The sequence below is a fragment of the Phyllostomus hastatus genome, unplaced genomic scaffold (genome assembly GCF_019186645.2).
Source record: "Phyllostomus hastatus isolate PE091 unplaced genomic scaffold, TTU_PhHast_1.1 phas_contig_196, whole genome shotgun sequence".
Lineage (NCBI taxonomy): Eukaryota > Metazoa > Chordata > Mammalia > Chiroptera > Phyllostomidae > Phyllostomus > Phyllostomus hastatus.
Genome location: NW_025333709.1, coordinates 8,165,799 through 8,192,225, shown reverse-complemented (window position 1 = coordinate 8,192,225; position 26,427 = coordinate 8,165,799). Strand labels below are relative to the sequence as shown.

Sequence of the window (26,427 nt, the reverse complement as noted above, 5' to 3'; positions counted from 1 at the left end):
GGCAAACTCCTGAGGATGCTGGCCTCTGGCATGGTAAGAAAGGCTTCTCCCTGCAGAGACTGTCTTTTATGATATATGCACCAAATATTTTATTGATAATATCTGCCAGTATCGGATATGCACGCCCACCCCACACACCCAGGGACATGACCCCAGGTCTTGGTTTGTTTTTAAGGGCTTTTACCATAATCTTCATCTGGGAGTCCCAGAAATGCTTAGTCAACAAAAATGCTCAGCAGCAAATGCTGAGTGGACCAAAGTGTTGATCTTCGCCTGCTGGTCAGTCTCAAGGCACTTTCTGGTTAATCACCAAGTTAGTCTGACTTGAGGTGACCGCCTGCACGAATGAGAATGGTCAGGTGCAGCCCACTTTCCCTTCAGGCTTTAAAGGGAGTCAACAGAGCGAGTTTCTCTTTAGAATCCTTGCCTCAAAATAGCCTTGAGAACCTGACTTACGCAGGTTCCTACTGGTCAGCTCCCTGCCCTTGGCCATGGCCTGCTCAAAGAAGAACTGGGAATTTCATAGGTTTTGATTTCTCCAGTGATGGATGGACCCACAGTTTACAGTCAGGAGCGGGGAGGGCTAGTCTGCAGAGACGCTGCAGAGTTTCTCCCAGTCACCTTTCCTTTATGTTCCCTTGCCCCTCTCTGCCTTCCTCACCCGTGGCCCAGCACAGTGCTTACAGCCTTTGTCTGCAAGGCTCAGACCATTCCAGATGGCTGACACCTAGAAGGTGAATAATGGAGGGTCTCATTTTTTAAAAATTGTGGTCCCCAGCTCATGAGGTAGCTGTGTGGCTAAGAACTGAACTCCCACCAGTCAGAACGGTTAGATCGTCTGCCAAAGATTTCTCATCTGGTTCAGCAGAACCCACGGCCTGGAACCCACGCCTCGTTATTACACCGATTTCTTCCACAAAGTTGCCTAACGGATCCGAGCAACTGTACCAGGCAGCAGAGTGGAAGCAAGAGGTGTTCGAAGGGGAGATTTATTGTTAGGAAAACCACGTGGAAGTGGGGGAAAGTGAGCGGAATCTGAAAGAGTCGGAGAGCGAGATGTGCTCAGGCAGAATGTCCTCTGGCCGGTGCCGCATCTTCTGTTCTGTGGGACCAGGTTCGCCTTGAACTTAAAGTGGAAGCTCATGTTTTAAGCATTATTTGTAAGAAAAACAAGGGCTGGTAGGTTTATCATTGTAGCAAATGTGCCTTCTGGATGGGGGCTACGCATGCGTGAGGGCTGGGGGTGCATGGGGAATCTCTGTACTGTCCTTTCAATTTTGCGTGAACCTAAAACCTCTCTAAAGAAAACAAAATCAATTTTAAAAATGAACTGGAGTTCGGCAAACTTGTACATGGACTTCCGCTTTACCACTTTCTAGCTGGCTATCTGATCTTTACTGAGTAGTTTAACCTTTTTGAATTTCTGATTTCTCAATAAATATCTTAAGGGTCAAACGAGGCCATGATGAGGAGTAACAGCTGCTGTTTACTGAACAGCTACTGCACGCTGGGCAGTCACTCCTTGGTCGTCAGAATCTCCTGAAATTATTCCCACTTAAAAAATGAGCAGATAGATGCAAAGGAGTTAGGCGACTTGACTAAGGTCATCTAGCAACTAAGAGGCAGATTTCACATGGTGAAGTCAGTGTAACTTAGAGGTTAAGGATACAGATTCTCCATAAGGCTGCTTGTTTTTCCTCATGGTAGCAGTTAGGGTATGTGTGAATCTAATGTGTGAATCAATTCATGGTGCATGCTTAGAAGATACCTGGTGGTGGGTGTGAGTATTAACCCAGGGGCCCCACACCTGTGTGTGCTTTCCGTCATCTTCTTGCTGCATATAAGGCCAGTGTAGGACTGGCTTGTGCTTGACATTAGTAATTTTTTTCTTAAAGCTCTACTCCTTTTATTGCTTCTCCTACATAACATTTGTCCTCTTAACTAAGGATGAATCCAAAAGCTTTATATATGTGGGGGCAACTGACAATTATATTTAAAAATACACCAAATTTTTTTTATGCCAGTTAAAAAATATCGGCCAAGAGACGATGGAGAGTCAACAGTCAAGATCTCTTCATAGCCCTGGCTGGCATAGCTCAATGGATTGAGCTCGAGCTGCGAACCAAAGTGTCGCAGGTTCGATTCCCAGTCAGGGCACATGCCTGGGTTGCAGGCCATGACCCCCAGCAACCGCACATTGATGTTTCTCTCTCTCTCTTTCTCCCTCCCTTCCATCTCTAAAAATAAATGAATAAAATCTTTTTAAAAAAAGATCTCTTCAAAGTGTTGTAGAGCAACTTTCTTGAGTTGGGTTTGTGATGATACAATAAGGAATTCCTTTCATTCATTCATTCATTCATTCTATACACTAGCCAAAACATATTTTTAATGTCTCTATAAGGTGTCTGGAATTGTGAACTTACATATTATATTTTTGTTTTTGGAATGTTCTTCCAAGATTTGTGACCAAAGCCAGCTATTTTTTTGTGTGTGTAGAGAGTTACCTGAGGTGACCTTCTTCTGCCAAACCTGTCCTGAGATGTTTTTCTGAGACAGTGACTCAGCTCATGATCCCCTGCAGTAGTGGGAATCAGATGACTCCTCCCCCTTCTCAGATCATTTTGCCTCTCTCAGCTGCTGCATGCGCAGCACTTGCTTGCCTGGGTCCCCAGGAACTTGTAGGGCAGAACCTGTAGGGAGGCTCCTAGGCAATTCTCGCACCTCCTCTTAGCCCGAGTCCCTTCTTTTCTCCCAGCAACTTCAGATCAGCCTGGGTTCTCCCTCAGATGTTACCGTTCACGGCCCCATTTTCTAGCAGAGATGCTGGAAACCGGAGTTGGAATATAGGGAAATGGAGGCTGAGTACCAGATCTTGTCCCAGGGCCTTGGAAAAATCATCAGGGCCAAAGAGAGCCTGTAAGTTTCCACTCCGAGCTTTAACTGTGTGACAGGCAGGTGGTGTTGCCAGGCAAATGGATTACAAACCGTTGAAGAGATAGGAAAATGTGCTGGATTATGAACAGATGGTTTTAGAAAGTCCGTTTTGGATGCGATTGCCCAGAATGTGGAATGTCTCGTCCCTTACAAGTAAGAGTGAAGACGGTAAATAGAAGCGGGGAAAAGGCATGTTATTATTGATCGGCAGTGTGTCCTAGGCTCTCTGCAGGGGGCACTTACACCCACTAACTTATTCAATGTTCACACTGACCCTGCAAGGTATCCCTGTTGTTTTTGTTGTTGCCTTGGCTACTCTGCAAGGTGGTTATGACTGTTGTTGTTACTCTTATTATTACCCTCGCTGCCCAGCAAGGAAACAGGCTCAGGGAGTGAGGTTAGTTGTCCAAGTTCACCTAGCTGGGATGAGGTGGGGATCTGAGAGCTGCCCGCAGATGCGAATTCCACCGAGGATGGAGGACCCCATGCTGTCCTGCACGGTGCCTGGTGTCCCGGGCATGAGGAGTCCCAGCCACGCGGCAGCGCCGTAAAGCGGGTCGGAATATAGGGGAATGGAGCTGGAGGCCCTGAGCACTGCCGTGGAGAGCACCGGGACCGCCAAGGTGGAGGCTGAGTCCCGCGCGGAGGCGGCGCGCATCGAGGGACAGGGCTCTGTGCTGTAGGCCAGGCTGAAGGCGGAGGCCCTGGCCATTGAGACAGAGGCTGAGCTGCAGCGGGTACAGAAAGTACGGGAGCTGGAACTGGTGTACGACCGGGCCCAGCTGGAGCTGGAGGTGAGCAAGGCCCGGCAGCTAGCTGAGGTGGAGGTGAAGAAGTTCAAGCAGATGACAGAGGCCCTGGGCCCCAGCACCATCAGGGACCTTGCTGTGGCAGGGCCAGAGATGCAGGTCAAACTGCTTCAGAGCCTGGGCCTGAAATCAACCCTCGTCACTGATGGCTCCACTCCTGCCTGTCAACCTCTTCAACACAGCCCTGGGCCTGCTGGGGCTCGGGCTTGGCCCCGAACAGCGCTTGCTTCTCCTGTCCTCTTCTGTCCCTTAAGCTCTCGGAAGCAACTGCATCGTGCCTTAGCTCCACACTGTGTTGACAAATAAAAATTCACACTTCCGGGCATTTAAAAAAAAAAAGAAAAGGAAAAACCAACCTGAGGTAGAATGTTCCCTTTCGACTTTCCCTCCCTTCCAGCTGAACCCTAACCCCTGCCTCCCCAAAGCCTGCCAGAGAAGTAAGTCAGGCAGAGAAGCTGGGGCAGGTCTCGATGTCCGAGGGTCCGGGGGTGTGAGTTTAAATCCCAGCGCCACCGTGTCTTGGCTGAGTGTACTTGGGCGGCTTGCATTCACCACCTAAGCTTTGGCTTCTGCGGCTGTAAAGTAGGAATAACAAGGTGAGCAGCCTTATTCATAAAGTAAACAACTTTTATTGAGTGATACCGTGGGCTTGACATCATTTAGGGGCCTTGGGAGGTAGAGCAGTGAGCAAAACAGAACCCCTGCCACAAGAAAATTATATTATCGTTACACTGGAGAGAGGGAAAAACAAGAAACAGGGAGGTAGTGAGAAGTAAGTGGGAAAATGCACATAAAGTACTTAGAATAGTGCTTGGCAGGTGGTAAGCACTCAATAAATGTTCACTATTTATTCATTATCCATCTGTGTAGCAATTTGAAAATACACCAATGCATCCAGGTTCCCAAATAGGGTTTCTTTCTGCAGCTGCTTCTTCCCCTTCTGAGCCCACTGATTTTTTGCAGAAGTTCTGACAGCTCCCACAGCACCCCGGCTTCATGCCGTGGTCTCAGGTATGGAGGGGGGCTGCCCGCTGGGGGCTGGCTTGGCCGTCCACGGCAGGTGACTTTGAGGATAGGGACCCAACTTTCATCCTGAGAGCCTGCACGGTATAAGTGATCCATTGACATCTGTTTTTTTCTAGTTACTTTATTGTTGTTCAAGTACAGTTGTCTACATTTACCACCCCCCCACTTTCCCCTACACCAGGCACCCCTATCTCCCTCCCCTGATTCTACCCCCTTTGGTTTTCTCCATGTGTCCTTTATAGTTGTTCCTGAAAACCCTTCCCCCTTTCCCCCATCATCCCCTCTCATCTCCCCTCTGGTTACTGTCCGTTTGTTCTTTATTTCCATGTCTCTGGTTCTATTTTGCTTGCTTGTTTGCTTTGTTAATTAGGTTCCACTTATAGGTGAGATCATATGGTATTTGTATTTTACTGCCTGGCTTATTTCACTCAGCACAATGCTCTCCAGTTCCATCCAAGCTGTTGCAAAGGGTATATGCTCCTTCTTTCTTTCTGCTGCATAGAATTCCATTGCGTAAATGTACCACAGTTTTGTGATCCACTCATTGACTGATGGGCGCTTAGGTTGCTTCCAGCACTTGGCTGTTGTAAATTGTGCTGCTATGAACATTGGGGTGCATAGGTTCTTACGGACTGGTGTTTCAGGGTTTTTAGGGTATAATTCCAGCAGTGGAATTTTTTGAAAGGAGTAAAAGGAGTAGTTTGTATGTGGATCCATGAGTTGCCCCTGAGTAATTTTATATTTACTGTGTTTTTACTAAGGAAAGTGTTGGCTTTTGGTGTGGTGATTGGGAGGAGGCCAGAAAAAAGCAGACAAAAAAATCATTTGTCTGACTTGCTTTTTTTTGGAACGAGGACGGCATCCATCTTCAGTTGCCCCTTCATTGTTCCCGCCAAGACGGCGGGCTGGCTCCTGCGGCCCGCCGGTGACAGCAGCTCCGTGTTGTCAAATGCGTAACAACTTCATGGGAAGGAGAGAGGCTCCTGATGTCTCCACCAGGGCCTCAGCCCTGGGGCCTTCGGGTGGGGAGCAGCAGGCCCCCTTCCGTCCCACCCCCGACCCCAGGCTGACAGGCGGCTGTGAAACATCTCGGGCCTGCGTCTGGCACGAACCACCAATTTTCTGGAAAAAGACTGTACTTAAGAATTTGAGGGTAAATAGGCCACTCTACAGAGCACAAGGCCCGGGTACAATTTCCCCTGTCACTCAGCATAACCTTCCTAATTCCTGCAACAGGAGGCCCCCCTCTGCCTGTGGAGACTGGCAATGATTGTCACTCCCTTAGCCTGGGCCAATTTCAACGTCTTTTCTGGGTGAGCAAGGCAAAAACACTCAACCCGAGTCAAACAGACAATTCGTGTGGATGGTGTGCATTCTGCTGAACCGCTTCATTTTTAATAATTGTTTTAATAATAAGTTAGTGATTGCCTATAATCTTAAAAACCATCATCAAGAACAATCTATATGTGTCTGATGGTTGCTTCCTTATACAGAAATTCATCCATCTATCTATCTATCTATCTATCTACGTAGCACTCACACCTGTGTCTCTTACAGGAATATTTGCATAAAGCAGGGCTGGAAGCCACACATGCTCCCTTTTGAATAAATTGTTTTAAAAATTTGCTCTCTTTAGCCTAGTTGTAATATTGTGGTTTCTGTTTGTAAATTTGGACTCTTAAAAAAAAAGCAAAGAGAAAGAGAATGTACTTTACATTAAATCTAAACTTTAAAAAAATATCATTGTGCTCTAGAGTAAATTTATTAAATCTTTCCAAATATATCCTCTAAAATTAATTTTCATTCGGTTTGCATTAACTTGCTTATCGAGTTGGAATTCGGCCCCCGTTGGAGGCAATTAATTTGAAAAGTGACCACACACCCATCCACTCTCTTTCTAGAACATCCACACACATCTGCTAATGTGACTGGGTTTCTTTTCTTTTTCCTTTTTTTGGGGGGGTTTCTTACTTTTTCTTTTTTTTCCTTTTGAGATATCTTCCACTCTCGCCTGTTCAATAAATGATCTGTCTCTTTGCAGGACAGCGACAACCTCTGGTGGGACGCGTTTGCCACTGAGTTTTTTGAAGATGACGCCACATTAACCCTTTCGTTTTGTTTGGAAGATGGACCAAAGCGATACAGTAAGAAAGAAGTTTGTTTTTCTAACAGTTCCTCTTTGTGCGCCTCTAAGAAAATGGCAGGCATCTCCCGAAAACAGCCCAGTGCTGACAGCCAGACAGTAATCGCCCCCCTGATCAGGGCCCTGTCACAGGGCGGCAGGCCGAGTCAGCTGGGAGAGCTTGCCTTTGCGGTGTGGAGGGTTTGGGCACTTGTCCGCTTAGCGAGTGACGCAGATACGAACCCAGTCACTCCATGATAAGTGGGAGCTGAATTGTGGAGACTCTCCATCCATCTCTTCCCTATGACCGCCCCCCCCTGCCCGCCTTTATCCTTGACAGCTCACACTTACACCCAATGTTCTGCTTCCGAAGGTTCCTTAAAAATTTCCTCACAGTCACTGTATCAGCCACATCCTCCCAACTCCCTCTTATCAATGAGCTCAGGTATTTATTTGACAAGCACAATCTTTTCTGGGGGGCGGGGGAGGCCACAGCTGCTTTGAAGACACAGTTTTGGATTGGTGTTGACAGAATTATAGTTCTCGGTCTTTCCGGCGAGTGATAACTCCACGCGGATTCTCAAATTGCAGCCTGTGGCACCTTGGGCAACAGCTGATCTGTCCTGATTAGGTTCAGCCAACTTGTCAGAGATCAGATTTGCTAGTTCTGCTGTAAGACTGAGAGGCACAGATACATCAGCACAAAGGCAATTAGTGTCCGGTTAGATCAGAGGGAGACGTGTTTCCAGAGATCAGGGCTGCGCATATGAAAGGATCTGTCAGAGGGTAAAACATCCCACGTGCCGCAAACGTGCAGATGATGATGGAACCAGCTGCCGCATGTTTGAATGAGGCAACCCAGAGCATCGGGCGACTGATGGCTAATAGGCTCTTGATACACACGATGCAAAGATCTGATTGTTGCTGAATGTATTTCAGAGCCATAGGGAACAACAGGTTGTTGCTGTTGTTGTTTAATTTAGGGGACTTCAGACAACTTGGTAGTATTCGGATCTATTGCATAATGAGTTGGTTAAGTCTGCTAATATATGCGCAGTGATTTGCAAATATATGACGGCGGCACACTGAAGAGAGCCCGGCGACTTGGACTTGCTGCCCTGTTGAAACTCATTGCCAGGAGCATCTCTTTAGATTTGTGTCCTTTGGGCTTTGAAAGTCATGGGGCATTTCTAATGAATATTTTGGGTGAGAGAGGCAGCTAGTGTGTCAGACAGTAGGCTGTTTCAGGGTGTCTTTATTCAACGTAAGACTCCAGTCGCAAGCACAGGTAAGACCACCCCTGGGCGGTCCTGATGCGTTAACTTGCTGTCCTGGGTGTGGGTTCCTCCAAGCAGCTTCGTGCGGGGGACAGTGAGGGAGCTGGGCTTAGAAGCCGCTGTTTCCGAAGGCCCTGTGCGATACAAGGACTCGGCAACCCGACAGTTACTCCCTCCTCCAGAGCTGCCTGATCAATGGTGAACAGTTTTGAATGAAGCAGGGATCCATCCTGTGAGCCTCCTTAATTTTTCTGAGGAATTAGCTGAGATAACTTATCACTGTTTTGTATTCCTTGTTCCTACACCTTTTTTTTGGGGGGGGGGTGCAGGATTCATCAGGGTCTGCTCCAGGAACTGGAATTACAGTTTTAAAGCCTGTACTAATAAAACAGATTCCCAGTCTCCCCTCTGTCCACCCCCCAACCCCAACATCATTTGTGCGTGAGGCATGATGAGTGCCTTCCTCGGAGCCATTGTTGCCCAGGTTTCTTTGTTTCCACGAGCCAAAATATTTCCAGAGCGGAGAAGAGAAACAAAGATGATTGACAGCTTGGAGCCAAGTCGCATCAGCTGCCTTGCTGACAGCCTGGTGATGTGCACGCACTGCTGATGTGCGGGCGAGTGACAGCTGATTGACGGCCGGCCCTGGAAGACAGGGAGGATGAAGCATGCTTAGAACGCCTGGCGCACGCTGTTTATGCAGCGCTCCCGGCACTGGCGCCGCCACCTTAACCCGTTCGTGGTCCCCACGGGCGGGCCAGGCCGGGAGAACGCCTGCTGGCCCTGGGCTGCGCGGGCTGTCGCTCTTCCCTGAGGCCCCCCGGGGAGCCAAGAGCTCTGCATTTCCGAGGGAAAATAGGAGACTTGGCTATTACATTTCTATGTGTTTAAAAAATCCCCAAGTTACTTTCGTTCCTGGTACTAAGAAATATTCCAAATGAGGTTTCCTTAGACCTTACTGGAAAAGAATTGTTTCTTTTCCCTCCCCGTCTCTGTGTTCTTGGAAGGTCCTTCTGGCTCTAAGATGTCTCTTAGCTACGTGGATCCCAGAATATGTGTTTGCTTATACATTTGTTCGCTGTCAGCCTCTGTTAGAATGTTATCTCCACATGGACAGGACTTCTGTGTTATTTATTGCTGGGTTCTCAGGTGAATACAGGAAAATCACACGTAGTAGGTGCTCAATAAGTATTTGCTGAATGAACAATTGTAGGACTGAACTGACATTTGGGGGAGAGTTTTCATGATCAAAAGAACATTGGCAAAACAATCCCTTTGCCAAAATCTTTGGAGATTTTTATCTGGAGGAATTTAATCTACAGCGCTGTGCTGGCATTTTCAAATAAGCTCTAGGATATGGTCTGATCTACTTTAAGTGGGCAGGGGAGCAGTATAATAATTCAGGAAGTAATTATGCTTTGGGAGCCACATTGCTCTTTCAAAAAGTGCCTTTGCACTGGTCGTGTTGCATCACCAACCCCAGTCTGCACTCTCCTGATGGGGGTGAGGTGCCCTCCCCAGGTGGGAGGTGATCGGAGAGTTCGAGACCGCTGGGTGTGGCCGATGTGGAGAGGCGCGGGTTGGCCAGGGTTACTGGACCATGTCAGAAGTTGGGCTCTGTGTCCCTAAGCAGCCGGGGACCTTGGCAGTTCCAGGGACTTCGTTTTCTCCTTGGGGGACGAGGGGTAAGTGACTTCCTGTCTTTGTCAGCACGTTGGTGATTAAAGGACGCTACAGCTGAAAAGGGCCTTTTCTGAGAATAGAAACTTGGTCCAGACAGTCCCCGCTGGTGAGTCACTGGCCCTCGGTTGACTTCAAAGTCAAAGGCAGGGCACCGTCCTTCCCTTGCCCCTTGGACTCCTACGTCCTCCCATAGCTAACGGAAAGACACGGATTCCTCAATTCACGCATTTCCAGGAACATAAGGCACAAAGAAGTACCGTGTCCGATGTGACAGAGAAGGCCAAGTGAGCAGAGGGGTGGGGCGTCAAGGGCCTCTGCCCACGGACTTGGCACACGTACTCCCCGGCATCGTGCGTGATTTCCCTTCTCCTCCTCGTACAGAGACAACTGTTCTTAGGTTGACGGCTTGCTGTTAACTTCAAGCAAATTATTTCCTCTACTCCTTTCTGGGCATGTAGCTCTCTTCTCTCTCCTTATGATCATCACCAATACCTTCAGGGAAAGGTCCTGGTAAGTCCCTCCAGGCACCAAGGCTGTGTCCAGGTCCACGCTGGCCTTGTTCTTCATCAGTAGGAAATGTTGGCTCCTCATTCATTCAGGGAACAATTCTTTCATGGAAAAAGAGATTCAGGGAGTCGTGTGGTATTGGAGAGGCTGGGAGGCCACAAGGTGTAGGAGAAAGAGCACGAGGGTCCGGGCAAATGTTCTTGGTTTTTAATCTGTGCTGGTCTTGGTAAACAGAGCCTTCATTTCCTCATCTGTAACATGGGCACAATGCTGTCACCACTGGCTTTTGGTAAAAATTAAATGAGATAACCCATTAGAAGCCTTGGATCATTGAAAGCATGGGGTAGCCAGAATCCACTATTGTTATTGATAACAATGCTCAGTCTCAGCATCACTGTGTAGCTTTTGTGCGTCACTGGACAGACTTTCCACCGGGCAGGTGCTTATCCAGTGCGCTCAGCGTGTAGGGCTTCCAGCAGAGCCGCACTGGTCGGCTGGGAACCTGTAGGACTGCTCTGCTGGGCAGCTCTCTACCCTGAAGAGACAGCCTCCTCCCACAAACCGGCTGTGCCTGGGGGAAGTCATGAGCAGGACGAGGGAAAGAGCGGGGAAGGTGGGTGAGCATGTGCGGCACTTTCTGCTTGGGTGGGGGAGGACTCCAGCACCAGGTCAAACATGTCTAGGTTGGCATTGCCTTGGAAACTAGGGTGAGAAATGATATTCCTACTAAAATGCCACCCTGTTTGGGGGCACTTCCCACTGGCCTACATTTGAGGAAAGCTGTGTTGTTCAGGGACGGGCTCTGGGTCGGACACCTCGGCTCAAATCCAGCCTCGTCTTACTACTGCGTGGTTTGCCGTAGGTCACTTTGAAAGCACTTTTCCATTGAATGGTCTCAATGGAAAAGTGAGGGTTTGGTGAGGAAAAGGGAGAGGCTGATACGTGTCAAGTTCTTAGCAGGGTTTCTGGCACCACGAAACTGCTCCATGAATTGGTATTATTATTCCACTGAATTCCACTGAGCACACTGCGGCCTCTAGATCGAGACCCAGGGCAATTCGGACACCGTTGTCATTAATCTTCTACCTGGTGTTTGGAGTTTCAGGTTTGATGGATGCCAGTAGTTTCCTAGCACAGTCTTGTCATTTAAAACCTTGACTTCCGTATTCTGTCTAGAACAAGGATTTCTGGCATGACGTCACATTTTATAGTCACACTAGCAAAAGACTGTTTGCTGTCTTCCCCTCTGTGGCTGCTGGGGGAACATTTCACTGTCCAGAAGAAGAACGTTGTTTGAGGATATGTCAGCATTTTTCCTGGCGTCATTTCCCCCCATTTTTCTTGATCGTTGAGTCCCATGAGACAGTTTGAAGAACTGCATATTGGTCCTTCAGATATTGGTCCCATGAAGTCATTTCCACACTCATTTCTCTTTTGCATTTTTAAGGATAATTTTTAAAAAATATTTTATTTATTTTTAGAGAGGAGAAAGAGAGAAACATGAATGTGCGCTTGCCCCTCACGCACCCCCTGCTGGGGCCCTGGCCCACAACCCAGGCATGTGCCCTGACTGGGGATCAAACCAGCGCCCCTTTGGTTCGCAGGCCAGCACTCAACCCACTGAGCCACACCAGCCAGGGCTCATTTCTCTTTTACATTTTCTTCCCACCTCCCTTTTTTTCTGATCTCTCTAATAGCATTGCCTGACTGACTATGTTCTTTAGTTTTGTCCTGTAATACATTTTTCTGTGTTGTGTGTTGGGATGTGATCCCTAAGGTGAAGAAATTCTATGAGACACAAGAAACGTCACCCTCTCTGATTACTAGTTTTCTCCTGCTTTTTAGTGGTGCACCTCATCCAGCTGTGCTTTTATTGTCCTTGCTACAGAGGGACTTTGAAAGCACTTTCCTCCAGTGTCTCTTTCTCTCTTTCTAATATATCATGATTAAAGATAGATTCCGGGGGAAATCAGTCCTGTAATATATGCATAGGTATTTGGACACCACACTGGAGAACTGCTGTGGCCATTTAAGAAAGTGATGTGCAGGGAACAGCCCCGCAGCCGACAGGAGGAGGGATTCCAAGGCCAGACCAGTGAGTGGGAAGAGAGAGCCCGCCCGAGACCTGGACGGGCACAGGGTTGAGCGGCCGGCACTGAAGATGCTGGTCTTCCCCAGGAGCGACGCACCAGCTAGTCCTGGGGAAACGCGCTCCACAGAGTCACTTTGTTCCTCTGAACGTCCTCACTTATTTTTATTTTTTTTTAATTTGTGGAAGTAGGAGTGAAAATCATGACCTTTGGACCCACAGAGATTTAGTTGGAGTCTCTGCTCCACCACAGCCGTGCAGTGCTAGGGTCCTGATGTAACGATAGGCGTGTCGCTCAAACTCTTCACCTCAGCCTCTTCCTGTGTAACCTCGTGGTGGTGACACCGACATCGCAGGGCTCTTGTGGAGATTAAATTGGATTAAATGACAGAACCCTAGCTTGGTGGTGCCCATGGAAGGCACGCAATTAGTATTTACTGTATGAATGAATGAAGGAATAAATGACGAAGGGAATGCGTTAGCCTGTGGTACACCAGTCACTTGGATTCAAATAGAAGATAGTTCCCATGATTCATTTTGTCATTTGGCACACAGCAGGAAAAATTCTGGCTTTGGGAAAAAGCACATCACTTCTGTCTTCTTTCCATAAGGACCCCTTAAGAATTGAGGTGGACATCTTAATCAACTGGGAGCAAACCTGATGTGACTGGAAGATGGTGATTGAAACAAACAAGTCCCAAACTATTTTTTTAAAGATTTTATTTATTTGTTTTTAGAGAGGGAAGGGAGGGAGATAGAGAGAGAGAGAGAGAGAGAAACATCAATGTGCGGTTGCTGGGAGTCATGGCCTGCAACCCAGCCAGGCATGTGCCCTGACTGGGAATCGAACCTGTGACACTTTGGTTCACAGCCCGCGCTCAATGTACTGAGCTACGCCAGCCAGGGCTCCAAACTATTATATTACAGCTGTGACACCTGTCCGACAGAGGATTTAGGATCCTGTCACCTGCATTGTTCAGAGAGCAAGAAGCTGTGGAACGCTCACTGAGTGCTGGCCACCACTCTAGGTACCTTTGGGCTTGATATCTTTATTTACCAAGGGCCGAATGAAAGGAAATGAACTTCAATTGTATTCAAAAATATATCTTAGAGAAAAGAAGGCCCTGCCTCCGAGTGGTCCTTGATGGCCAGTTGCTGGGTGATGGTGGCATTTTCATGGAATGAAGGCGCAAACGTTTTTGTCTCAGATGACTCCAGAAAATGGTTCCCTTTCCATGGGGCTGCACTGAATGGTTTCTGGATGGCTCTTGCCTCTGAGCTTGTGGTTTTAGTGAGCGAAGCTTTTCAATAGCAGCCCTCATTCGACTGGCCCGATTTGGAATGAATTAAATTAGACTAATGTATCCCATCATTTGGAGTCCCCTTGTTTCTGCACTCACCCTGGACTCATTCACCCAGCACCCACGGAGTTGTTGCTCTTTGCCAGATGTTGTCATAGGGAGGCACCCAGTTCCTCGAGAGAAAGGCAGTTCCTCCCAATTTTTTTGCATTTGCTTTTTATTTTATTCTATGCAAAACTCTTATCTGAAATGAACACAATCAGCTGAGTTGCTCCAAAGGAAACTCTTCTTGGGATATTAATATTCAGTGCAAAATCTGGGACTAGTTACAAAGAAGACTTGAGAGAGCAAACCTACAACTGATCGATGGACTGATAGACTTCTGAGGGGAAAAGGAAACTGATCTCTCCCCATTTGTGGTTCCAGTTGATGGTATCAAGAGCTGCAAATTGGCCATCACATTACATTGAGCAGACATCCCGTTCTCTCCTTGCTAATAAATACCGCACTAATGATTATATGAGATAATGGACATAAAAGTACTTTGCATGAATTTAAAGTGCCATACAAGTCGAAGGTATAATTAGCACCATATTTGTAATTGATCTTTAGGATTTCGTGACTTTCTGTTTTCCTTTTGAAAGTCAAGCTCTTAAGAAATCTGGGACAGTTGTTGGGTTTCTCCTGGAGGGAAAAGTCTTTGTCAAGTATACAGGCTTGAGAAGACAGACCTGTAACTGTCCTTAAATGCTAAGTTGCGGACTGAGTGATGTACTAACCAGGAGATGGACAGTTGGTGATGTTTTCTGAGACTCTGTGTGACTGTGATATCTGTGGGGTTCTCTGGCGCATGCATTTCCTGATTCTTGGTTTCATAGAGTACATTCCTACTTGAGACTCAAACTTTTTTTAAAAAAGATTTATTTGTTTAGCCTTGGCTGGTGTGGCTCAGTGGACTGAGCAATGGCCTGCAAACCAAAGGGTGCCCAGTTTGTTTCCCAGTCAGGGCACCTGCCTGGGTTGCGGGCCAGGTCCCCAGTAGGGGCACGTGAGAGGCAACCACACATTGATGGTTCTTTCCCTCCCTTCTCCTCTGTCTAAAAATGAATAAATAAAACCTAAAAAAAAGATGTATTTATTTATTTGTTTTTAGAGGGGAAGGGAGGGAGAAAGAGAGGGAGAGAAACATCAGTGTGTGGTTGCCTCTCACGTGCCCCCTACTGGGGACCTGGCCCAAAACCCAGGCAGGTGCCCTGACTGGGAATTGATCTGGCAACCCTTTGGTTCACAGGCCCACACTCAATCCACGGAGCCACACCAGCCAGGGTGAGACTCAAACATTTTAAACACCAAACTAAAATTACATTTATCAAACTTAAAACTCTAGGACTCTTTTTTTACATTAATGCTTTGGGCCCTGGGTTGATAGAGTTTTTCAATACATAGTTAGTCTACCAACCAGCTACTAAGTCCAATTTCATAGAATAAGTAGTACTTAGGATTGGTTAGCTCAGTACATCAATCTACTACTTATTGAATGGGTCGTAATAGACTTAATTTCAGTGAAAACCCCTGTTTATTTATGTAACCTTTCTTAAGCACTTTCCATGTGTCATCTTTCTGTGCCCCGGTGATGATAGCATGAATGAACAAAAGTTGTAAGTCTAGTGAGCTATTGTTTCTAGAATGGCATCTTAGCCAGATAGTTTCATATCGACACCCTCGTTTTATGAACCTGTTTTTCATAATGCTTTCACCACCGTATTTTTAGACTCTGTATTCAAATGTAACACTGATTTTTTAAAAGATTTTATTTATTTATTTTCAGAGAGGGAAGGGAGGGAGGGAGAGAGAGAGAAACATCAATGTGCGGTTGCTGGGGTCCGTGGCCTGCAACCCAGGCATGTGCCCTGACTGGGAATTGAACCTGTGACACTTTGGTTCACAGCCCACAATCAATGAGCTCAGCCCACTGAGCTATGCCAGCCATGTCTTAACACTGATTTTTTAAAACAAAAAGCATCTTGAAAAATCAGTTTAAGCTGAGATATTTGCATATCTCCTTTGCTTGATATGGGTTTGTGATGTTCTTACTCAGTGGAGCAAGCCAACGTACAGATTAATCTTGACTTTTGTGTCATGTTTTTGGGTGGTGAACACACTTTATTCGTGAAAATGGGGTAAAGTAGAGCATTTGGGGGAGTCGGTTTAAACTAGCATTGTTTCTGCAGCTGTACTCAGCATTGTTCAGGTGGATTTCATTAAGAATGTAGAGGCTTCCGACAAAATCACCCGTCGGGATGTGTTTCATTATTCATTGTTCAGTCCAGTCAGTCACACTGGAGCATTTGAATGCAAGACCTGACCGAACTGGGTGCCTTCGTGCGTTTTGCTTTATTATTCATTCCGAGAGAGAATCCACTTCACACAACAGTTTCAGTGTGCTTGTTTATGTTTATGAAGTTCATCCTTTCCCAGTTGGCGCTGTCTTTAATATACTCTTTGGTGGGAACTTTTCTGGTGTATCTTTCACTTTGGAGCAAGTCAGGAGAAGTGGGAGTTGACAATTGATACTAGTAATCATTCTGAAGATCTGTAGGAGGAGGAAGTACGGTCCTGTGTGAGCAAGTTCTGAGACAAGTTCTCCATATCATCTGGAACGAAGAGACCATTATATTACTTTTAGAGACTTTTCTAAAAATGTGTGTCTGATTTAGTCCTGCCTTTGAATAATCTTATTTGCAATTTTTTTTACTTCGAAAAAGACATCATTTGCTATGCCAGGATAGGTTAGTTACACCGAGAACAATGAAAATGCAACAGTTCTTCCATAATCGAATCGTGAGGCCAGCCTAGTCAGTAATGCTTGGGACTGACGTTCCCTCCTAGACACCTGTGATGTCTCCATGGTACTCTCGGATTCCAGATAAAACTAACTGTTTGAGATGGTCCTCACTAAAAGGATGACAATGTGTGTGTGTGTGTGTGTGTGTGTGTGTGTGTGTGTGTTGCAGAAGAAAATAGTCCAAAAATTGAAGTTAGTTCCCTGAGAGATGTACTTGGCCACGTAAAATCTCCTCTGGAAATGTCCGGCATGAAACATGCATGAAGTACTGGCATCTGGTAAAGTCAGCTACTCTTACTCAATTGAGCTACTCTTACTCAACCTTCAAGCTTTAAAAAAGTCAGTGATAATCAACTTTTCCAAGGTTGCCTGCATAAAATGACTTAACGTCTCCACGTTCATTTGTTTCTCGTCAACAGAATCATACGACATATGATAAACCCCTGTTTGGCAGATTCTGTAAATAAACCACTAATTATATCCTTAATAGTCCTGCATACCGTTAGACACTGAGCCCGAAAGTATTTCCTATAAAATGCCTTAGTACTTAGAGCTCTATTATTTTTGAAAAAAAGATGGGCCCAAATTCAGTAATTATGAGAGTTATTACTAAGGTTCACAGTGGCATGGCGGCTATATTTCACCTGATAATTACCTTGTTAAATTAACGTCAGACCAGCGCCATGCCTTACTTAAGAAAATGGTCCTCCAGCTCCATGCAGGCAGCCCCGGCTGTGGGAACGGTAAAGATTTATTGCATCCTTGCTCATCTTTGGCTTTGCCCCAGCAATGTTGCCATTCAGCGGAAGTTCTAAGTTGCACGTTTCTTATGAGGTCTTGGTGGTATCTGTCCTGAGGTCCCATCGTATCTCTTGACAGTTGGTGTTCGTTCCCCTGTGTTCTTCCTGTTTTCAGCCCTGGGCTTCCTCGCCAACCAGGGCAGAGTTTCACTGGCGTATGCCCCCTTCAGAGCCTTCAGGAGGAAGAGGGGAGGTGACCCCTCCGCAGAGAAGCAAGGAATGCATGTGATACCTACTGTTTCTCTGTCCACCTTCCCTAGTTTTAAATTGTAGTTTGTTACTTCTTTCCCTTTGGAAAGGAAAAAAAAATTACACGACCCTCCAAAGAGTAGCTGTGGTTTTGTTCAGAGTCTAATTTTTAGTCCAAATGAAGTAATTCTTGCTACAATATCACAAATTGGGGGGAAAAGAGGCATATACATAGTGGAGCCTTGGCCATTGTTCAAATGTTTCCAACAATAACCTCGTGGGTTGGTTAATGAGTGTAAGTGACAAGCATTCGGATAGTGCCTTGCCGTTTATAAAATTCTTTCGTAAATCAGGACCAATGTAAGCTCATGGAGGTGGTGGGGGGCTGTCTTATTTCCCCCGTATCCTCTGCGCCTGCCATGGCAGGGGTTAGAGAGGAGCCCCGTGGTTACTATTTGCTGAGCGGGCCTGGCTGGCAGTGTCTCCCTCCGTCGTCACTGGGAGCCCAGCAGCAGGTGTCACGGTGACCGTTTGTACTGCAGAGACGAAGAAAGTGAGGTGCCCAGAGACCCAGAGAGGGTAGTGCTTCTGCCGCGGACACCCATGTTGTGACTCCTTCACCAAACTGCTTCTCCGTAGCTCTTTAAACAGTAGAATCTTTCAGTGTTACCTATTTGGATGGGGGAAAAAACAAGTAAACAAACAAACTGATGTCTTTCTCTGGGTTCTGGAGCCGTCTTCCTAGAAACAGACAGGTTCAGAATAATTAGTTCCTAATGGCAAATTGTACTCCCAGCATCTTTTTTTCATCACCGTTAAGTGTGGATTGCTTAAATCCCTCCAACGTTGCTGCTACAAAGCTGACATTTATAAAATTTTTTTTTCGGTGCAATATGCGAGCCTCCATATGTCTTTCACAAAAACTCTCTCTGTTTGCAGGGAATCTGAAGATTTATTTCCTTCCCAGTCCTCGTGGCTGGCATTTTCTCCAAGCCTCCCAAACTGCCAAGAGATAAACTTCAATTTAGAGGAACTGTTACATTTGTCATTGTGAATTTGCTAAACTTTGGATAAATTTGAAGATTTATGCTTATTCCCAGAGGGACCCTGAGAATATCTTTGAGGCTCAGACGGTCCACGTTTGTCTTTCTTCCCGCGGCTCTAAGTACATGCGGCCTTCGGTCCCCGCAGCCGCCCTGCCTGGGCTCGGGGTCTGCCTCTGCCGCAGCCCGGACACAGCTAGAACTCAGACGTGACTGACTTCTGAGGTGCGAGGGAGGGGGGTCCTGTCCTTGCCTTGCCCTGTGGAAGTCATGTGCTCCGTGTGCATTCCCAGGACAGTCCCTGGGAGAGGACCTCGCAGTAGCCCCTCACTGTAGGGGCAGATGGCCCAGGGCTGTGTGACACTCAAGCTTCGAAATGATGTCGTGCCCTGTCCTGCAGGGACTCCGGGACCTTGGTGATGACACCTAATCTCTCTGAGCCTCCCTAGTTCTATCTGTAAAATGAACACAATGTCTATTTGGCATGGTATTCTGGTATCTGCAAGTGATATACATGTGGTCTCTGACACATGGGAGTTTATCAACAACTGGTAGCTGTTATCATGATTATTTATAGATAATATACCAAGAAGTCCACTTGGCTTTGCCGTGTTCAAGGCAATCCAGCTAGTTAGTGATGGAGCCTGGATCGAATTCACACGTCTGCATTCTTAAAACACAAGGCTCAGCTGAGTGACTAGCTAGGTAACAGTGCCGTGCTCCTTTTTTATGGAATATAGTGTAGAAGTAACATAGTTTGTAGGGACCATATATTCCCTAATTTAGTTCTTTGAATCACCATCAAAATCAAGTGCAAAAGGAATTGTCACTGAATTCATTGAATTCCATGACGTGCAAAACATTGGAGACTGCCTGCCTGGTGGACGTTGTCATTTTCTGTTGCAGCCTATCAAGGTGCCACAAACTTAGCAGCTGAAAACCACACACGCACTCGCACACACACACACAAACACACACACGATGCTGCATTTTTCTGTGGGGCAGGATCCCTGAGCACTGGTTCCCTGGATCCTCTGCCCAGTCTCACGGCTGGGCCTGCGATTCCCTCCGAGACTCCGAGGTGGTGGCAGGGTTTCCTTGCTGGCAGGTGTAGGGAAGAGGGTCCCACGTTCCTGATCGCTGTTCACCGAGCCGGTTCTAGCTCCTCGGAGCTGCCTGCTGTTCCTGGGCACATGGTTCCCTGCACACTGTGGCAGCTTGATGTTCCGAGGGAGGCAGGGGCACCTCTCACCTGCAGAGGCCAGGCCCTCCCGGGGTAATCTCTCTCTTGATGAACTCAGAGTCCTCACCTTAGGGACTTTCATTACATCTGCTGCACAGTGCCTGCACCATCTTGATGCAGCATAATTAGGGAGTGATGCCTCGGCAGAATCAGAAGCCCCTCACACGCAAGGGGAAGGCATCATGCAGAGGGCTCGCACCAGGGCGTGGGAATCTTGGGAGCCTTCCTAGAATTCTGCCCACCAGTGCTACTGCACAAGTACATCGTTATGCACAGGGCTTCCTGGCAGGTGTCATCCAACAAGCGTAAAGTGGCCTGTGACTTTGAGAAAGCAGGTCATTTTGTCCTGGGGGCCTCGGGAGGCAGGGCAGAGGCGGCACACAGAATTGGGGAGACAGAGGCAGAGATGAGTGGGGGCAGGGAGCGAGGCGTAGAGGAGATGTATCAGGTGGAGGTCAGGACAGGGCCTGGGGGAAAGGCTGGCGGTCTGGTGGGGCTGGAACTCGGCTTCAAGGAACCACTCCACAGTTTCTCAGAGACTGTGGGTGTTCAAGGACCTGAAACCTGTAGAGCATGGGATGGGGGCTGTCTGACTCCATGAATATTCTTTGCTTTTTGATGTGCTCATTAGTCAGGAAGGGAAAAGTCTGGCCTGGCCACGTGCCCTTTGTTTATGGGGCTCTGAATCCTCTCTCTGTGGCCATCCTTCGATGTCGTGGAAAAGTTTTCTCTTCCCCATGCGTTGTGACAAAGAATTCCAAATCCTGAGCCGTCCGTGGTTTATAAAACATCCCTCATTCTCTGGAGGCTTCTGCCCTGCCTCTGGGGGCGGAGTGGATAGTCTGGAAACATGGGCTCGGTTCTGTGAGCTTCACATTAAACCGGCCGGAGGTTGCTGGAGGCAAAAGAATCCAAGTTGTGCCGGACAGGAAACAGCAGCGCAGTGACTCAGCACGTGTCTGCCCAGCAGGTGGTTACTCTGTGCCCTTGAGTCTGCTTCCGCTCTGGGGACCCAGTAAGTGGGACAGCCGTGGCCCTGCCCTCGTGAGCTTCCTAATCTAGACTCTAGGTTCTAGATAATTCTGGGTAATTTAGACTTTAGTTTCTCGAGATAGTGAGCTAATAATAGCTAATAAAGTAAAGGTGCTCTCATCACCGATCCATTTCAGTTGTGATAAGTGTTCTGAGAAAAATACATGGGATACCACGAGGGCAAATTGGGGGCGTAAACCAACCTCTCCAGGGGAGACAGTGGGTGGGGGGGTCAAGATACACCTGTCTGAGGCGGTTCCCAAGGGTGAAATCTAGGAAAATAAATGTGCCTGGAGGGAGAGACTGATTGAAGCGAACCCAGACTGCCACGTAACTCTGGGGCAGACATGGTGACAGAGTCTCAATTCAGTGCTTTCCTGCCTGGTGTTTGGGTTCCCATTCCTCACAGCCCGCCTCTCTCCCCAGTTCTCTCCGGGGAATGAATGGATCCCTTCTCTCTGTGCATGTGACACGTGACTCATGCATCTGGGATGGCAGAGCCGTCCTCGTTCATGGTTCTAGTTTGCAGGACACTCAGCCGGGGCCTCGCTGGAGGTGTCCTCAGACAGAGCTTTGAGCCCTTTCCCCTTGTCGTCTGCAGTACCCGGCACCTCGCCTGACAGCGGGGCTGGCACTCAGTGGTGCTGTTGAGTGGATGCACTAGACCCAGCTGGAGGGGACAGGAGAGACATGGGGATAGACCATTGTGCTTTGAGACCTTTCGGAACTCCTGGGAAGTAAAACGGCCTGCCTGGGACGCAGGGGCAGCGCTCGCCACCCTTGGAGGGGCCGAGAGACCCTTCATCCCGTGTATTTGAATGTGAACTAACATAGAATGTGAGAAACTTGATGATAACCCCTACCGATGATCAAATTATGTTTTGGATCCTGATTGCCTGAGAAAGTTAATGAACTTTTTCAAGGGCTTGATTTGGGTGTACAAGTAGCGCTTCTGATTGGGAGTCTTCCCTGGCCATGTATTCCTGAAGTGTGCGGTGCCGTCTGGTCTCGTGACGGAATGCTACAGTCGTGATGTCGAGGATGGGACTGTTTTAAACTGTAAATAAGGTACATAGATTGTACTGAGGTAGTCCGAGCAGTTATCCGGACTGAACTGTGGAACTATGAACGGAAATATGTGTGTAGGACAGAGTCAGGCACGGGACAGCGAGAGCAGTCGTGTGTCACGTAGTCTAGAAGAAACATGCATATTCATACACATCCATCAAAAGTCATGGAGAACGCGGGTCTCCAGTGGCGGGGAGAAGCCGAAGTAGCGGGTATGCCCCAGAGGTCCGTGAGCTACATTACAGCGGCATTACATTAACATCAAACAAAAATCAAACAGATGCGCAGAGTTCACGAGTGGCGAGCACCTGACAGGCTGGCTCCAGCAGCAGTAAGGACAGAGGTGGCAGAGGCACGATCTGAAGACCAGCGTGCACTAACGGAGGCCTGGAGGGACTGATCCGTGGGCCAAGAACAAAAGATCTGCAATGTAGCTAAGCCGAGGTTACCAGAAAACGCATCATGACAGACACCTATAAACCTCCCAGGTTCACAAGTGGCCCGTTCAGGGTGGTGTCAGCCAGCAGCACAACCGAATACAAGAAGATTAAAGAAGAATTTGAACCCATGGGCTTGTGCCAGGAGACAAAAGGACGAAAACTGTGTCTCTTAGAGAATCAGAAACAAAGCCGATGTGTTTCAAAGGGAGGGTGTGGTAGTTTAGTGCTAATAAAAGAAAACCCAGAAATATTTACTGGGGTCTTACAATGAAACCTATGGTATCTTTTTCCCATCTCCAATTCCAAGTTTTAAATTTAAAATTTTTTATTTTCATTAATCATGTGAAATGACTGATGTTATCACAGGATTCCTTGTTCCGTGTTCCAGAAATTTTGCTCATATAATCCAACAAACGAACACATGGTTTGACAATGCATTTTAATTATAATTTTTGAAAGTATGACACTTCAAATTCAGATGTAAAATGTGATTAAAAAGTAAGTGGCTTTAGTGTATTTTAAAGCCATAACAATTTTTTTCTTTTCTGCTTTGCACTTGCTGTCTACTCCTTCTCCAAAAAATTATCTGCATAAGAAAATTTAAAATACTCATCATCAAAAGGAACTCTAGAAACTGATAGTGAGTTCAAAAATCAAGATTCTGAAGGAAGGTTATTTTGAGGGCTCCCTAGAGAGGTTGAATTAAATGGAGGCCCAGTTGAAAATTCCACCCGGCGGGACTGGTTGGCAGTCTCTCTTGTTCATTGCTCCTCTCCCTCTCTTTCTAAATTAAGTCCTAACTCGTCCTCTGCCCCAAAGGTTCTGGGACAGGCATTCCAAAATAATAGGGAATTTCCAAATTAGAAAAATTGGGTCTAGAATTTTTAACCATCCCGTTTGCCGGAGGACCCCAACTTACCTGAAACGTCAGCCAGAGTGAGGTTCTCCTGCACTGTGGGTAAACGTTCCGTGAGATGAATTTACTCGGTGTGGGGCTGTGAATGCTGTTTCACCTATTTGCATAATTATTCATCCTACACTTAACACTCCTGATATTCATTCATTATCATGAAAATTTTCAAGTAAGTGTGGACTTTATAGAGCAAAATGCGAATTAATTTTATGTGCCGTAGGAATAATATCACGAGCCATCCAGACTAGGTGGTGACTTCTAGTCTTGGGCAATGCATCGTGGGAAGGCTGCAGTAAAATCATGTCCAGTGTTCAAAGCTCTTTGTATATCTTATCACTAAGCACTCCTCCTTCTTTCTCTTCACTTAAAAAAAATGCAATCGTATTGTCATTATTTTGTTCTCACCGTGATGCAAGCTGTATCATCCCTCTGGGTGGGTGGGGAGGAGGGGGAGGTACAGATGTAGAACCAATGACAGAGCGTGTGAAATGCCCGAACTCTGTGTTCCTGCTAGTCTACCTGAGAGACGTGTCCCATTTATAGGGCCTTTCCCTCCCAAACAGTGGACTGCATCAGATTACGATGCCCCAAGTTGGAGCCCCTACATCACGTGCTCTGGACTCTACACCTGCCACTTTCTAAACTTAAGTATGAAACTAAACTGAATGTGAGTTAAAATCTGTTAAACGTGTGTCTGAGGTCAGTGGGAGCAGGCGGTTAGAGGAGACCTTTCTTGCCCAGAGCCCAGGTTCAGGGGCGCAGAGAGTGGGAGGACAGAGGAAGCCATGGGCTAGAAGCAGGAGCTGGGGCGGGCCTCCGCCTGCCGTGGCTAGTGCTGCTGGGCACACACAGGCTGCTGCCCAGGGTGGTGGCACGTGCCTGCACCTGCCTGCAGTTCCAGCTCCACAGCAACAGCTATTCTCTTACAAAAAGGGTACAGAGAAGGGGGCAGGCGGAGGACTCAGCTGGCCCCAAGGGCAGGAACAGCTGTTGCACATAGAGAGTCAGTCTGAGATGATCTGCTTACAGGCCTCCAGGACCCTTGAGGTCCCCCTCTGTACCCCTCACCGTGTCGGTGGGCCACGGGCAGAGTGGTGCCGAGAGGAGGGTGAGCTGGGGCCTCGGTTTGAGCAGGCGCTCGCAGTTGGATGTCCCACCTAGAAACACAGTCAACCCCCAGGTGTGAGGAATTATGACTATTCTCATTTCTTCGTACTGCAGTTAAAACATTTCACTCTATAACCTGAGTCCTTAGAAGACAAGAAATGGTTTCTCCTTATCTTTGGTGAGACACGATGAGAAAGGGCATCTCTGATGTGGGCAACAGCCGGGGAGGGGCGCAAGGAGAGGGGGGACCTGCACTGGCAGAGGAGGGGGGCCTTGGTCAGGAGGAGGTGAAGGCGGGAGACCAGGTATGGGCGACCATCGGTATGACCATGTTTATTTGGAAATTCTTAAAACTACAGTCATATGTCATTCACTACGACCAATTCTGAGCAGGAGGCACTGTGCTGGCAATCAGAGATGCAACTTCTAAGTTTTTACTGATGAGTAGTGTTAACACGTTCCTTCAATTTTCATTCATTCATTCATTCATTCTCTCCTTTACTTACTAATCAACAGGATTAAACATATAGTTGTTGGATGAATCACGTCGGTGTACAAATCTTTCAATGTCTGGCCCCAGAGCTCTGACACGAGCAAACCTCTTTGTTAGCCATCATGCTCAGCATCCCAGCCCTTGCGGGGGACGCTCCTCTGTGTCACAGACGAGGTCAGGGACAGCCCATAAAGCATCTTATCTCTCTGATTAGTCCGACAGCTCTAAAACGGCAAGTATTCTCTTCTATCAGATGAGAAAACCAAGCCCAAGTCAACATTTGAACTCAGATTGGAGCTCTTTTCTTTCCGCCCCCTGCATCCAAACCCTGTTCTCTTTCCTCTGTGCCAGGCTGCAGCCCTGAAAACAGAGATTGTTGTTTGCAGCTTCATTGCTCCCAAGGACTGAGGTTTTTATTTATTTTATCTGTTACCATTAATAACAATATTTTAAAAATAAGCCGATATGTGATGATAGTGTGAGAAGTAAACATGGTAATTAGGCAACATCAAACTGAAGTTAATTATTGCCTTGATGACTAGGGTGGTTTGTGTACGACAGTTAAGACGGCGTAAAGCGTCGTATCAGGAGGCAGCACTGTGCGCGCCTGCTCTCCCAGCACTCGTTCCGTGAGCAGGGGACCGGAAAACGAGCAGAGATGGATCCACTGGGGCCACACACACCATCTTTACCCAGTGCTTGCCGTTTCCACGGGGCTTTCTCCTCCATTGTGTCAGTGCAACCCAGACCTTCCCTTTGGGGCAGACGTATTAAACCCCGAATGGTAGATGTTCGGCTTCATAACCCAGTCATTCACCGGCTCGGTCGCTGCCCTGATTCCCAGACCAGCTCCTAGCCAGCACTTGTGCACATGGTACCTGGGCAGAGCTTCCACGACTGCTGAGAACGGGACGCCGTGTATTCCCATGCGATGGTTGGGTATTTGCTCAAATTCATCTGAATTACGCTGCCCACAGCATCTTTCTCAAGCTGAAGTTTTGCGCCACTCTCATTCACCCTGAAATCGTGAAATCCTGAGTGACTAGATTAAATCCCCTTTATGCCCACCTTCCCTTATTATTAAGGGCAGGGGGAGCCACTCCATCAAGGGCGCAAGCAGCCTCATTTGGTTTTGGACTGTCTTTGTTGTGCTGTTCTGTGTCACCTGGACGCTCTGCCTGAGTCTGATGCTTGTCCTAATTCATGGTTTCATTCTTTTTGTTCTGCTGGTTTTAGAAAATGTGTGTCTGGTTCCAGTCAAGGCTCGTTCCCTCAGCTACGATTTGTGTAACATCAGCAGGTAACCCTGCGGATTACAAACTCCCCCATGCCTTTCTTCCCAACCCTACAAAATCCGCCAGTGCAGGGAAACAGTAACTAGGTAGGAAGTGGATGGATTTGCATAATTTGGTTTCCTAAGTGCAGAGTGTTCATTTTTAACTTGCATTGGTTTTGCTTTGTTGCCAAACCCCTTTTCAGGGAAGGCGGCATTCCACATCCCCCCCC

General features: G+C 47.4%; 1 protein-coding gene across 10 annotated transcripts in view; it reads left to right on the top strand.

Annotated features, from left to right (window-relative positions):
• Positions 1-26,427, top strand: part of LDB2 (LIM domain binding 2) — a 338,549-nt gene that overhangs the window by 124,311 nt on the left and 187,811 nt on the right. For all 10 annotated transcript variants that reach the window (XM_045834645.1, XM_045834643.1, XM_045834644.1 and 7 more), the window contains exon 2: positions 6,811-6,913. In XM_045834645.1, coding sequence (XP_045690601.1) covers positions 6,811-6,913 — 103 coding nt within the window. The remainder of the gene's footprint in view (positions 1-6,810; positions 6,914-26,427) is intronic.